Raw genomic sequence first — 14,647 nt, forward strand, 5'->3', positions numbered from 1 at the left:
TCTGTTTAATCAGAAATGACTAAGTATTGGGGAAATGTTCCAAGTTTATGATGGTGGATACACATTTTCAAAATACTTATTTTTGCATAAAAACTCGATTTTTATCATTAGCAACAAACCTCATATTGGGTTTCCTTGAAGTGACAGGTTCACTTTGTTCATTTGCAAGAAAATGTCTGCTCAATATTCAAGTCTGTATAATCGTAGTTTGTCAGTTGTTCTGCCAAGTAAAAATAGTGGTACATGGAAGAAGCTTCTAGTTCAACTTATAACTCAGTTTTCTTAAAGCAGTAGAAGTGCTCTATGTGTACTTTCCCTTCCATTGCACAGAATATTTAGATACACGTATACACATGCACTGAAGACTTGAGTGGAGATTTAATAAAGTTCCTAATTTCTGTATTTCATCAAGGATATCAAAGTTCATTATAATAACCCTTTTAAAAAAGTTTTATTTTTTTTAACTAAATGAGTAAAGAATACAGTGACCAGAGGCTCTTAGTACAGTTAGGTACCTCTGCTTTGATTTTTGCTAAGGTACCAGCAGTTTTGCTCAGACTTGTCTTGGCATCCTTATCGCAAACGTCAACGCTGTGGAAAAAGGCAAATAATGTTTAATATTATTATGAAAAGTTTGATCTTGTGGACCTCTGAAATGGTCTTTGAGCTCTCAAGAAGTTTGTAGGCCACACTATCGTACCTGCTGGCTTAGTTCTTTACATAGATTTCCTTTTACTCTCAGACCAGATAAATCAAAAGGGATGAAGAAGAGGCACACTGCTGAGGTTTTTAGCTGGGGTTACTCGGTGAAAGCAATTTCCTGAGATGATAAAACTGGGTGAGAAGTAAAAAGAAATTCAGTTTTGAGCTTCAGGGGGCTTGAGGTACATAGAGGTGAGGATGTTGATTAGTGCAGCTGAAGGTGTTTTTCTGAGCGACCAGAGGACTTACACATTGCTATCAAGATTGTTGCCAGGGAAGTGAGTTGAGAGAGAAGAGGGCAGAAGGGACCTTGCTGTCAAGGACATCGGGAAAGAAGAATTTCCAGAAGAGTGGGGTGGTCAGCACTACCTCATGCTTCAGAGAAGTCAGATAGAATGGGGACTGAGACTTGAGCATGGGATTTGATAATGAGATTGCTTGTGACCTTTGCCAGAGCCGTAGGAGTAGAAGGCAGATTGCAGAAGAGTGAGAAGGGCAGAGGCAGCTATTTATAACTATTCTTTCAAGAAGTTGTGAAGAAAAGAGACACATTGATTGGGCAATTAATTTGAGAGGTGGGCCATACTGAGAACGGTGGAAAAAAAAGAAAATTGATGAAATAAGCTGGCATTACAGGTGTGATACACAGTAAAACTTTTAGTATGATCTATCTTACAGAGAAGTGGGAAGCTGACAAACATTGGATCCTTTGGCCAGAAATGTACAGACATTTGGCATACAGACTTTGGGTAGGGAATGAGGAGTTCTTACTAATTCTTTTCTGTTCGATTCCTGGTGTTTAGTTTGATACATTTGCTTTAAATTCACTAATTTCAAGAAGTTTTAAAGCTGTTTTTCTTTTAAATGCAGATGATTTGACTTTAATAGTCTGTGACTACTTTCAGTGTATGGTAACAAATGACTAAAAAGGAAGGATGGAATTCTTTCTTTTGTAGAGTTGTGGCCCCGCCCCAACACCCTCCCCTTTTGGTTTGAGTGTTTTCTTGAAGACAGAGTTTGGTTAACAGCCTCCATAATGTTTGTATTAAAAACATGTGTGTTGTTTTCTAATGTGTTTGTATTTCTAACTTTCTTTTCTTCTTTCTCTTCTAGTCTGTTCTCTGGGGAGGCGGTAAGGGGCTGTGGAGCTGGCCTCTGCACCGGGAGAGGCTGGACTTCCTGTCTCTCTGTGCTGAATGGCTGCGATGGCGCCCGCTCTCACTGACGCAGCAGCTGAAACACACCATATCCGGTTCAAACTGGCTCCCCCATCCTCCACTTTGTCCCCTGGCAGTGCCGAGAATAACGGCAACGCCAACATCCTTATTGCTGCCAACGGAACCAAAAGAAAAGCCATTGCTGCAGAGGATCCCAGTCTAGACTTCCGAAATAATCCTACCAAGGAAGACTTGGGAAAGCTGCAACCACTGGTGGCATCTTATCTCTGCTCCGATGTAACATCTGTTCCCTCAAAGGAATCACTGAAGTTGCACGGTGTCTTCAGCAAGCAGACAGTTCTCAAATCTCACCCTCTCTTATCTCAGTCCTATGAACTCCGAGCTGAGCTGTTGGGAAGACAGCCAGTTTTGGAGTTTTCCTTAGAAAATCTTAGAACCATGAATACAAGTGGTCAGACAACTCTGCCACAAGCACCTGTAAATGGATTGGCAAAGAAATTGACTAAAAGTTCAACACATTCTGATCATGACAATTCCAGTCCCCTTAATGGGGGAAAACGGGCTCTCACTTCATCTTCTCTTCAGGGGGGTGAAGTGGTGGCATCTGAGTCTGGGGACTTGAAAGGGGGTATGACCAATTGCACTCTTCCACATAGAAGCCTTGATGTAGAACATACAACTGTATTTAGCAATAATAGCACTGCAAACAAATCTTCTGTAAATTCCATGGAACAGCCGGCACTTCAAGGAAGCAGTAGGTTATCACCTGACACAGACTCCAGTTCTAACGTAGGGGGTGTCAAGTTAGAGGGTAAAAAGCCTCCCCTGTCTTCCATCCTTTTCAGTGCTTTAGATTCTGACACCAGGATAACAGCTTTACTACGGCGGCAGGCTGACATTGAGAGCCGGGCCCGCAGGTTACAGAAGCGCTTACAGGTTGTGCAAGCCAAGCAGGTGGAGAGACACATACAGCATCAGCTGGGTGGATTTTTAGAGAAAACTTTAAGCAAGCTGCCAAACTTGGAATCCTTGAGGCCCCGGAGCCAGTTGATGCTGACTCGAAAGGCCGAAGCTGCATTGAGAAAAGCTGCCAGTGAGACCGCTGCTTCAGAGGGACTTAGCAACTTCCTGAAAAGTGACTCGATTTCAGAAGAATTGGAGAGATTTACAGCCAGTGGTATAGCTAACTTGAGGTGCAGTGAACGAGCGTTTGATTCCGACATCACAGACAGTAGTTCAGGAGGAGAGTCTGATATCGAAGAGGAAGAACTGGCCAGAGCTGACCCTGAGCAGCGCCACGTACCCCTGTGAGTAGAACCACGCATAATGTCGTTTTCATTATGGAGAAAGACTTGGTGAATTCCCATTATGGGAAGATAGGACTTCTTGGTATGATGGGTGCCTAGAATCTGTTTTGTCTTTTTCCTAATTTTAGGTGGGGGGGGGGGGTACATATATACCTGCTAGTGAAGAAATGGAAGGTATTTTTGGTTTTGTGTTGCTGTAGGGTAAAAGCTGCTAATTTCCCATGGAAATCTTATTAAGAGAAAACTAGAAGACTTCTAGTTTGTAAAACTACCCATTCTTCTTTCACAGTGATTAATTAGATTTCTTTTGAAACCATATGTAGGATGTTTTGTAAGTTTCTGAGGCTTGACTTCAGATTGTTTCTAGTAAGTGGGGCAAAAGTTTAGTTGACCTAGTTAAGTTCTCTGGAATTTATGGCTGCTTTTAATTGAGCTTTTAGCAGAGAATGTACCTGGTTTTCAATTTTGACATTTGCGATTTCCTTATTAAAAAAAATAAGGACTTATAATCAGGAAGTGCTTCAGAGTATTTTGTAGGTTGTCTCCAAGCATGATATTCTGTCACAACCTGATTCTCTTCCTAAAAGAAACCTTGATCAGGTTTGGGTTTTATTTTCTTTCAACTAAGTTAAATATATTGACATATTTGGGATAAATTCTTACTGGATTTTCAAAATGTGTTGGGTTGAGGAAAATTCTCCATAAGCTCTTTGTGGCACTTTACATGGACCTGGTAGAGACATGCATGGTTTACCTCCTGGTCCTACATTTAGTTCTAAGATAAGAAAGTACAGTATATCTCCTTAAACATAGATCTGCATTTATCTAGACTTCATGAGAGAGGGAAACAAGAGTAGTTGGAAAAGAGGGCAGAAGAGTTAACTAGTAGATCCTCTTTGGGTGGGAATGTTGTAAAGTTTGGATTGCTAGAGAAGACTGAAGTAGGTGGCTATGTTGGAATAGTTGATTGTCCCTTGCCTGTAATAAAAAGGTGACTTAAGGTTTTCACGGGAGACTTTATTGAGACAGCTATGCTTCTAAGCATAAGTAGATTTCCTTTTTTTTCCCCTCCAGTTTGTTATAAACATGGATAACACTGTATCTGAGTATGAAATTTGGGTTTATGTTTCTGTTTTGAGTGAAAAAAATCTGGATAATCGTGCTGAATTTTTTCCCTTGTAGATCAAGTGCCATTATCACTTGTAAGCTTAGTGTGCTCAAGAGTCCACTTCTATATTCAGGTCTAAAGCAAATAAATTTCAGAGCATTGCTGTAACATAGTTACCTTTCCTTAAATGGATTAGTAGCTTCAGTCAGCTTGCCAATATTTGTGGCATTATCCCCACTGACTTTGCTACATAAACGGCAGTTTTAAGAAACCTTGTCAACAGTTGAGTATTCTGTTTGAGTGATTTTGTGTAAAGATAGTGTAGTTGAAGCCTTTGAAGTTTCCTGTACTTATTTTGTGTGTTTGAAGAAAAAAATCTAGAATCTATAAGCTTAATGTTCTTGAGAGACATTGTATTGGCAACATTTCTTAGTTTTGGTAATGTTGTGGGTAACATTCCAACCCAGTGAAATCAGAATGCCTATGAGAGAACTTTTTTTACATCATGTAGTAGTCTGTTGACTTCAAAAGACCTCTTAGTCCACCTGCTTAGGTTTGGGCATTCTTCTCACAGTGGTTTGTTGATTGGAAGGATGTAAATTAAAAAGACAGCCAAGGGATTATTTTAGGAAACTTCTTGGGATCAGTTTAATAACGCTTTTAAAAGTTGAATTTCCATGCTTCAGATCGTATTAAAGTAAGGACGATTTGGGTGCTAACAGTACTGTCAAGTAAATGTGCTTTTTGCAAATTATGATATATATGAATTTAAAGCCACCAATAAAGTGCAAATACTTTTAACTTTTTGTTTTAAGCAAGCTCACCAGATTGACTCCCAAGGTTGGTATTTAGCCAGGGTCTTTGTTGACCACCTGAGTATTTTAAAGGTTTTCAACAACTGTCCAGTGAAAGTGGAGACAGTGCTTTGATTAAAAAAGAAAAAGAAGTTCTTGGGATGCAGAGAAACCTTTCTTTGTGATTAAAAGTCCCTCCCAAATCTCATAACTGCATTTATAATTCTTGAGTCCTAGAATAAGAAGTTAGTTAAAAAAAAATAAAAAAAAGAAGTTAGTTAAGTCTTCAGGGGCTTGACCCAGCTGGTGAATTTCAACTTTTTACCTCTTTGAACAGCCTGTCTAGTATTGCACTCCCTTGTTGAAGTACTGTCAGAGATAAAGTCACTAGATTAGTCTGGTGGCCATAATGTAAATATTTAGTAGAGAAGATTTGAATTGTTTTTAAGTGATGTTGCTTAAATTACAAGTGGATGATGATTCTCTGAAAATTACAAGCTTTCACCAAGAATTCATTTGTGTTTTTCCTTTTTTAATAAAAGAAAAAATCTGTAATTCATTGTAAGTCCTAGGCACATGCTGTCCAGTAGCAGAATGATTGGTTTTATATATTGTCAAGAATTACATGTTTATCATTGTTTTGTTTTGTTTTGTTTTTACAATTAGTGAATTCTAATACAGCTGGATGAGACAGCAGAAGAGAAATTATTTTCTTTTTCCTTGATTTAATTTTTTCTGGTTAACTGATTTTATGTTTAGTTTAAAATTGTTAGACCTTTTTGTTTTAAGCTTTTTAGAAGATCATCTGAAATGTTTTATGTGTTTATCTTCCTGTCTTGGTACATGAACCTACTTCTTTGGAAATTCTGCATTACGTTGGGTTTGACCTATATTATTGTTTAGTAACATCACTGTGGAATGAGCAGGAATCGAAACATCATCTTAAATTCTTTTTATTGAAGTATAAATTCTTTGATTTATAATGTGTTAATTTCTAGTATACACCAAAATGATTCCATTGTACGTACATATTCCATTATTCATAATGTTATATGTTATACATATGGGTTTTTTTTCATATATTTTCCATTATGGATGATTATAGGATATTGAATCTAGTTCCTTGTGCTATACAACAGTAGGACTTTTTTTTTTAATCTGTTTTATATGTAGTAGTTGTATCTGCTAATTGCAGACTCGTAATTTATCCTTCTCCCTTTGGAATCATAAGTTTGTTTTCTATACAGTTGAGTTTCGTTAAATAAATTTCATATCTTATTTTAAGATCCCACAAATAAATGATATATGGTATTTGTCTTTCTCATCTGACTTCACTTAATATGAATAGTCTCTAGGTCTGTCCACATTGCTGCAAATGGCATTATTTCATTCTTGTTAAAAGCATCATCATCTTGAATGAGGGACTAGAAAGGAAGCTGTATGTTTCAATAAATACCTCAGTGTTTGGTTCTTAATTGTGGAAGTAGGAATAAAAGCATTTAGTCACCTCATGTGTTTATCATAGAACTGCTGAGTGTGCGCTTGTGCTCCCACTCTTCTTCACTGTAGTTTTTCTTTGTATTTCTCCTTTTCATATCTAAGTTTTGTATTGCTATTTTGTTCTGAATTCCTGGACCCATACTTAATTTTTCTCAATTTAGTTTTCATTTTCTTACCCTTGTACTTACAAACTTTTGTAGTAAGTACTTGTGAAGAAAAAAATTTTTTCCAGATATTAAATGTGTTTTTAGATCAACAGCTTGTGGGTTCTTACTGTTCTACCTTTTTTTTTAAAGCCTCATTCTTGGCTTCATTTTGTTCTCCCTGTTCTTGTTTTATTTTCATGGGTTTTTTGTTGTTTGTTTAATTTATTCTAAACTTTATTTCATTTGTGTGATAGCTTCCTGAAGTCTGTTCTGATCAGTTCAGTGAACTAAATTATTTGAATTTTGGATTGTCTTGATTGTAGTGACTTTGCTTTATTTCTGAGGAATTTCATCCTTTTGGAGTTTATGAAGACTTCACGGTATCATAAATTACTAGCCTGTTCGTAGGTTTTGCTTTTTAAGTACTATGGAATGCTTTGTGTTGTAGTTCTGCTTGAATTTGTTAAGTATGCACAGATGATGTTGCCAAGGATGGCAGTCAACTTGATTTGTCCTTATTTTCATGTTCCTTCTCTCACAGAGTGATGGGAGTGAGAGATCTATCAGCTGGAAGCCTAACATCTAACCCTTCTTTACCGTAGACTAGCTTTGTTACCACTTTCCTAATAAAAATGAGAAAATTGATCTCCAAGGCTTAAACTGCTCTGAATTGTGACAACTCTATCTTTAACATCAGTGGAGCTTTTCTCATCATCCTCTTTTGCATTTGGGGAATCTGAGGCAAAGTTCCTTGTGAGTCACTGGAATACCTTGAAACAACATGGCTTTCTTGACTTTGACTTAGAGCTTTGATTCTTTTACCTTATGTCCCCCCAGCCCTTACCACCCCATAATCCATTAAAATGGTTATTGTATATCTTACTGGGTGTGATACATATGTGGGAATAAGTCTATTATGTTCTTAGAGAAGTTACTTTGGAGCCAAGTGAACTTTGACTTGCCAAACACCTTGTTCTAATCTAATCACTGATTGAATGCCCCAGGTTTTTCTGCTAGCATGCATATGACATCCAGTGGCTGAAATAGGAACTTGTGTGTTTTCTCCTTCTCCCCCTGCCCCCTTTTTTTCTCAGAAGTTACGTAGGTACTGAAAATTATTCTTGGTGCTTCTTGTGTGATTCTGAAGGCAGGAAGTTAGGCAGCAAGAATTTGGGGTCTACTCATTTGCTGCAGATCTAGATGCTCCAGATATTTCCTGTTGCCTTCGGATTGGTGTTTTCATTCTGTAAAATTGAGTGATGTACATTTGACCCTTGAACAACACTGGGGTTAGTGATGCCCAGCCTCTTCCTCTGTATCTGGATTCAACCAACCACAGATCATAGTAACTGTTGAAAAAAATCTGCATCTAAGTGAATGTGCACAGTTTAAACCTGTGTTGTTTAAGGATCAACTATTTTCTTTTAAAGTGGTCATATGTAGGTACTTGTGAACAAACATGTAAGACATCAGAGATGTCACAGGTAAATAAACTGAATTTCTGTGCACAAAAAGTATATAATTTTGATGTGTATTGGAGACATGGGAGATAAAGATGAATACTTAGAACAGTGCCTGGCATGTACTGCTGCTGCTGCTAAGTCACTTCAGTCATGTCCGACTCTGCGACCCCATAGACGGCAGCCCACCAGGCTCCCCTGGGATTCTCCAGGCAAGAATACTGGAGTGGGTTGCCATGTCCTTCTCCAGTGTGTGAAAGTGAAGTCGCTCAGTCGTGTCCGACTCTTCGCAACCCCATGAACTGCAGCCTTCCAGGCTCCTCTGTCCATGGGATTTTCTAGGCAAGGGTACTGGAGTGGGGTGCCATTGCCTTCTCCGGCCTGGCATGTACTATGCTATGCTATGCTAAGTCACTTCAGTCGTGTCCGACTCTGTGCGACCCCATAGACGGCAGCCCACCAGGCTCCCCCGTCCCTGGGATTCTCCAGGCAAGAACACTGGAGTGGGTTGCCATTTCCTTCTCCAGTGCATGAAAGGGAAAAGTGAAAGTGAAGTTGCTCAATCGTGTCCGACTCTTCGCGACCCCATGGACTGCATCCTACCCGGCTCCTCCGTCCGGGGGATTTTCCAGGCAAGAGTACTGGAGTGGGGTGCCATTGCCTTCTCTGTGGCATGTACTAATACGTAGTAAATGTTGGATGATAGAAATGAAATAAGAAGAGATCACAACTGGTTGATGGAACTGGAAACAAAGGATAGTAGAAATGAGCCTTGAAGGCTGGCTAGGATTTTGATAGAAGGTTGTCTTTTGGTTATGGCCTAATGAGGTAGGTCAGTACAGGAGGAATGCATGGCATAATCAGAGGACAAAGGCTGAATGGCTTTTTGGTGGCTAGAGTGGAGACATTTTAGAGATCTAGTAGTACAGGTTGGGTGTAATAATTGTAGTGTAAAAAGGAAAAGAGAAGATTCCAGAGGATGGTGCAGAAATGGATTTAATGGGATTAATAACAGGCTGTATGGGTAAAACAGGGAGGGATCATCATAGATAATTGAAGTTTCAAGCTTTGGTGACTATGAGAACACGACTTGTAGAATAACCCTTATAGCTCATGAGGATCCAAGTTCTTTACTAGGGTCTTAAAAATGAAGGTTTCTGTATTCCTTATAAGTTCCAGCAACTGTTAAAAATTAGGAAATGGCCTTCCAAACAGTCCTGTATAAACAGAGGAGGAGGGACTGAGCTATGCAGAGAGGTCTTGAAGCCTTACCTTGGAGACTTTGGGAATTGATTAATTTGTTTATTAGAGGTACTGAACGCCTACTCTGTCCTGAGCTCCTAGGGATATATAGTGGTGAGTAAGAGAAACACAATCGCTGCCCTGTCCTCGTGGGTAAACTGGTTAGAAAGAGTGATTAATTAAATATTTAAGCAAGTGATCATATAGTTAATGGTATATTTATAGTGGTTGTGGGTGCCATAGAAGCAAAGTTTGGAATGCTGAGATGGTGCATGTTAGGAACATCTAATTAAGATGGGTGGGGATGTCCTAGCAAGTATCTTGAAGTCAAGTTGCATGTAACTTGAGACCTGAATGATGAGAAGGAATTGGTGGTGAAGAAGAGAGGAGATGTGTAACAGAGAAAACAGACTGTGCTAAAGCTTTGGGAATAGGGGGTGCTTAATACTTTTGATAACAGTGCAAAGTGTGAGGAGAGTAATGAGAAATGAGACCAGAGAGGTTGCTAGAGGCTTGGTCATATGGATAGGCTTGTAGGTGATCTCTGGTTTAAAATTCTATTGTGACACCGTTCACAGTTTATCATTGTTTTTTTTTTTTTTTTTTTTTTTCAAGATTCTCTCTTACTGTTTGTAAGAGGAGAGTGGATGTGGACTTTGGGAAATAGTTAGACCATGTGGTAAGCTCGGTGAGACAATGGGGACTCAGCCTTTGGAGGGAAGAATGAGAGCACTGCATATTTTGGAGGTAGGGTGACTAGGACTTGTGATTGAGTGGATGCAATGAATGGAGGTTGAGAGAGCGCGAAAGTAATTATGGGTGATTGCTAGATTTTTGACAGGTGTAACTGGATTGGATGGAACTGTTGGAATGGAGAAGGAGCACATGGGAGGATGTTACTAAATGGCAGTACACCTTTACTAATTTTTATTTAAACATTTTTGGCTCTTGGGCATTCCCAGAGGTTTTAGTGTCATTTGCAGAGCACCTTGTTGAATTCCATCAGTTAGGTAAAATTGTTTTACTAGAAGAGAAAAAGCTTGGAGTCACGTTATATTTCACATGAATAGTACTTTAATTAGTTTCTCTATCCTCTCCCTGAGCAAAGACCAACATGGATTAAGTTATAGTCAGCCCTCTGGATCTGCAGGTTCCACATTGGTGGGTTCAACCAACTGAAGACATTTGTGGGGAAAAATTCCAGAAACTTAAAAAAGCAGAATTTTAATTTGCAGTTCTCTGGCAACTTTTTATATAGCATTAGCATTGTGTTAGGTATTTTAAGTAATCTAGAGATGATTTAACAGAGACGGCGATAGCACCCCGCTCCAGTACTCTTGCCTGGAAACTCCCATGGATGGAGGAGCCTGGTGGGCTGCAGTCCATGGGGTCGCGAAGAGTCGGGCACGACTGAGCGACTTCACTTTGACTTTTCCCTTTCATGCATTGGAGAAGGAAATGGCAACCCACTCCAGTGTTCTTGCCTGGAGAATCCCAGGGACGGGGGAGCCTGGTGGGCTGCCGTCTCTGGGGTCGCACAGAGTCGGACACGACTGAAGCGACTTAGCAGCAGCAGCAGCAGAGATGATTTAAAGTATACAGAACGATGTACATAGATTGTATACAAATACGACCCCATTTTATATCTGCAGACTTGAGCATCTGAAGATTTTGGTAAGGGGTGGGGAGAAGAGTCTGGAACCAGTTGTCCTGGCATACCGAGGGACTTCGATATTTTCCAAGCTAGGCAGAAATCTATGCCTAAGGTCATCTCCTTTTATGACTCCAGTTCATTCTCTTTTTCCTGTTTTCAGTTTTGTATCTGGAAAAATTATGCTGTTTGAACCAAGGGATTCAGTATATAACAAATACAAAGAGTAAATCTTAATAATTTTGATTCTCATTAATTAAGGCTTTGTGGTACCTTTAACTTATTTGATTTAATTTTAATTTTTATTTTTTGGCCTCTCTGTGTGGCATGCTGGATTTCAACTCCTCGACCAGGGATTGAACCTGTACCTCCTGTAATGAGAGCATGTAGAGTCTTAACCACTGGACTTTCAAGGAAGTTCCTGTAGGAATAACTTTTTAAAAATATATTTTCGGTCATGCCTTGAGACACGTGGGATACTAGTTCCCTAACCAGGGATTGAACCCGCACTCCCTGCATTGGGAGCTCAGAGTCTTAACCACTGGACCCCCAGGGTAGTCTGCCCAACGGTTTGATTTTATATTTGTATTTTACATTTGTGTTTGTATTTGATACTAATCTGAAACCCAGACCCCAGGAATATTTTGACTGAAGTGATTTGGTTGAGCTGGGAAACTTTTTAAACCAACTTTGCCTAATCAGACAGCATAGTTTGAGACATACTGATAGGGAAAAAAATAATAACCTACACTTGTGGAATGCTTTGAGGTAGGTAGTGTTAGAAGTTCTTTACATGCATTAATGTATTTAGTCCTCCGTGATATTATCTTAGTTTTACAGACTCATACTGAAGAATGAAAAGTTTAAGTAACTTGCTTAATGTCACATAGCTGATAAGAAATCAGGATACAGTTGTCCTTCAGTGTCCCCAGGGGGTTGATTCCAGGAGCCCTGCAGATACCAAAACCCCGAGGGTGCTCAGGTCCCTTATATAAAATGACCTACTACAGTCAGCCCTTCGTACCTTGCAGATTCAACCAACCTTAGGTGGTAAACCCACAGTTAAAGAGGGCCGACTGTATTAATCTAGGCTGTTTACCCACAGCCTGGGCATGAACAAAACAAAGTGTCCTTCGGATTTCATTGATGAAAAGAGATTTCAGTTCAGTCGCTCAGTCGTGTCCGACTCTTTGCTACCCCATGAATCGCAGCACGCCAGGTCTCCCTGTCCATCACCAACTCCCGGACTTGACCCAAACTCATATCCATTGAGTCAGCGATGCAATTCAGCCATCTCGTCCTCTGTTGTCCCCTTCTCCTGCCCCCAATCCCTCCCAGCATCAGGGTCTTTTCCAGTGAGTCAACTCTTGGCATGAGGTGGCCTAAGTATTGGAGTTTCATCTGTGTCCCATGGACACAGGAGCCTGGCGGGCTGCATTTCATGGGATCGCATAGTCGGATGTGACTGAGCACACAGGTAGGCACACAGCTTCTAGACAAGTGCTTGAAATGTTTTTTAAGCAGCAAAACAATCAATAGTAATCTGTAATAATATTTAAAGTTACATTTTTTAAAACTATAAACTGGTACATCTAGCTCTGGAATAAACTGTTATTATGGTGGTTTTAAAATACAGTTGCAAATTCTTTGACACTCCTCCCATTAGAAGATGGGGTTCTGTCTCTTCCCTCTGAACCTGAGAGGGTTTGTGACCACTTCAGGCAATAGAATATGAGGGAAGTGATGCTAGGTGACTTCCCAGGACAGTTTTAAATGAACAGGAAGCTTCCACCCTTGTTTGCGAAACAAAGATACACCATGTAAGAGGTCTGACCCCCCTGAGGCTGTCACACTAGAGAGACCAAAGCCACCCAGGCATCCCTAACAGGGTGCCACACATGTGAGTGAAGGAACCATCTTGGAAATGATTCTCTAGTCCCAGGTATTTTGGCCCCCAGCCTTGTGTCTTGTCAAACTGAAGCCCCACACATTATGTATCAGAAACAGGCCATTCCAACTGTGTTCTGAATTCTGAGCCAGAGAATCTATAAGAATAAGATAAACACTGTTTCATGCCATTCGGTCTGAGGTGGCTTGTTAGGTAGCAATAACAGAAAACAGTCATTATCCAATTAAGTTGAACATCTGCATACTTTCAGTTCAGTTCATCTGCATACTTTCAGTTCAGTTCAGTCGCTCAGTCGTGTCCGACTCTGCGACCCCATGAATCACAGCACGCCAGGCCTCCCTGTCATCACCAACTCCCGAAGTTCACTCAAATTCATGTCCATCGAGTCAGTGATGCCATCCAGCCATCTCATCCTCTGTCGTCCCCTTCTCCTCCTGCCCCCAATCCCTCCCAGCATCAGGGTCTTTCCCAATGAGTCAGCTCTTCACATGAGGTGGCCAAAGTACTGGAATTTCAGCTTTAGCATCATTCCTTCCAAAGAACACCCAGGACTGATCTCCTTTAGGATGGACTGGTTGGATCTCCTTGCAGTCCAAGGGACTCTCAAGAGTCTCCTCCAACACCACAGTTCAAAAACATCAATTCTTCAGCGCTCAGCTTTCTTCACAGTCCAACTCTCACATCCATACATGACCACTGGAAAAACCATAGCCTTGACTAGATGGACCTTTGTTGGCAAAGTAATGTCTCTGCTTTTGAATATGCTATCTAAGTTGGACATAACTTTCCTTCCAAGGAGCAAGCGTCTTTTAATTTCATGGCTGCAGTCACCATCTGCAGTGATTTTGGAGCCCCCCAAAATAAAGTCTGACACTGTTTCCCCGTCTATTTCCCATGAAGTGATGGGACCGGATGCCATGATCTTCGTTTTCTGAATGTTGAGCTTGCAGCCAACTTTTTCACTCTCCTCTTTCACTTTCATCAAGAGGCTTTTTAGTTCCTCTTCACTTTCTGCCATAAAGGTGGTGTCATCTGCATATCTGAGTTTATTGATATTTCTCCCGGCAGTCTTGATTCCAGCTTGTGCTTCTTCCAGCCCAGCGTTTCTCATGATGTACTCTGCATATAAGTTAAATAAGCAGGGTGACAATATGCAGCCTTGATGTACTCCTTTTCCTATTTGGAACCGGTCTGTTGTTCCATGTCCAGTTCTAACTGTTGCTTCCTGACCTGCCTACAGGTTTCTCAAGAGGCAGGTCAGGTGGTCTGGTATTCCCATCTCTTTCAGAATTTTCCACAGTTTATTGTGATCCACACAGTCAAAGGCTTTGGCATAGTCAATAAAGCAGAAATAGATGTTTTTCTGGAACTCTCTTGCTTTTTCGATCATCCAGGGGATGTTGGCGATTTGATCTCTTGTTCCTCTGCCTTTTTAAAAACCAGCTTGAACATCTGGAAGTTCACGCTTCATGTATTGTTGAAGCCTGGCTTGGAGAATTTCGAGCATTAGAGATTTACCAAACATCATATAAGATATGGCACTTTATATTCAAGAAATTTAAGTGATATTAAGTAATTTGATGATGTATTTTGAGGAAAGGCATACCAAATATATCTCTTAACCTACAATCCTGTTATTCATTTCTTTTG

General features: G+C 40.2%; 1 protein-coding gene across 5 annotated transcripts in view; it reads left to right on the plus strand.

Annotated features, from left to right (window-relative positions):
• KANSL1 (KAT8 regulatory NSL complex subunit 1) overlaps positions 1-14,647 on the plus strand; it is a 172,411-nt gene that overhangs the window by 42,632 nt on the left and 115,132 nt on the right. For all 5 annotated transcript variants that reach the window (XM_055575609.1, XM_055575604.1, XM_055575606.1 and 2 more), the window contains one exon: positions 1,816-3,187. In XM_055575609.1, the coding sequence (XP_055431584.1) occupies positions 1,899-3,187 (1,289 nt within the window). In that variant the 5' untranslated portion in view covers positions 1,816-1,898. The remainder of the gene's footprint in view (positions 1-1,815; positions 3,188-14,647) is intronic.

This window comes from Bubalus kerabau, chromosome 4 (genome assembly GCF_029407905.1).
Source record: "Bubalus kerabau isolate K-KA32 ecotype Philippines breed swamp buffalo chromosome 4, PCC_UOA_SB_1v2, whole genome shotgun sequence".
NCBI lineage: Eukaryota > Metazoa > Chordata > Mammalia > Artiodactyla > Bovidae > Bubalus > Bubalus kerabau.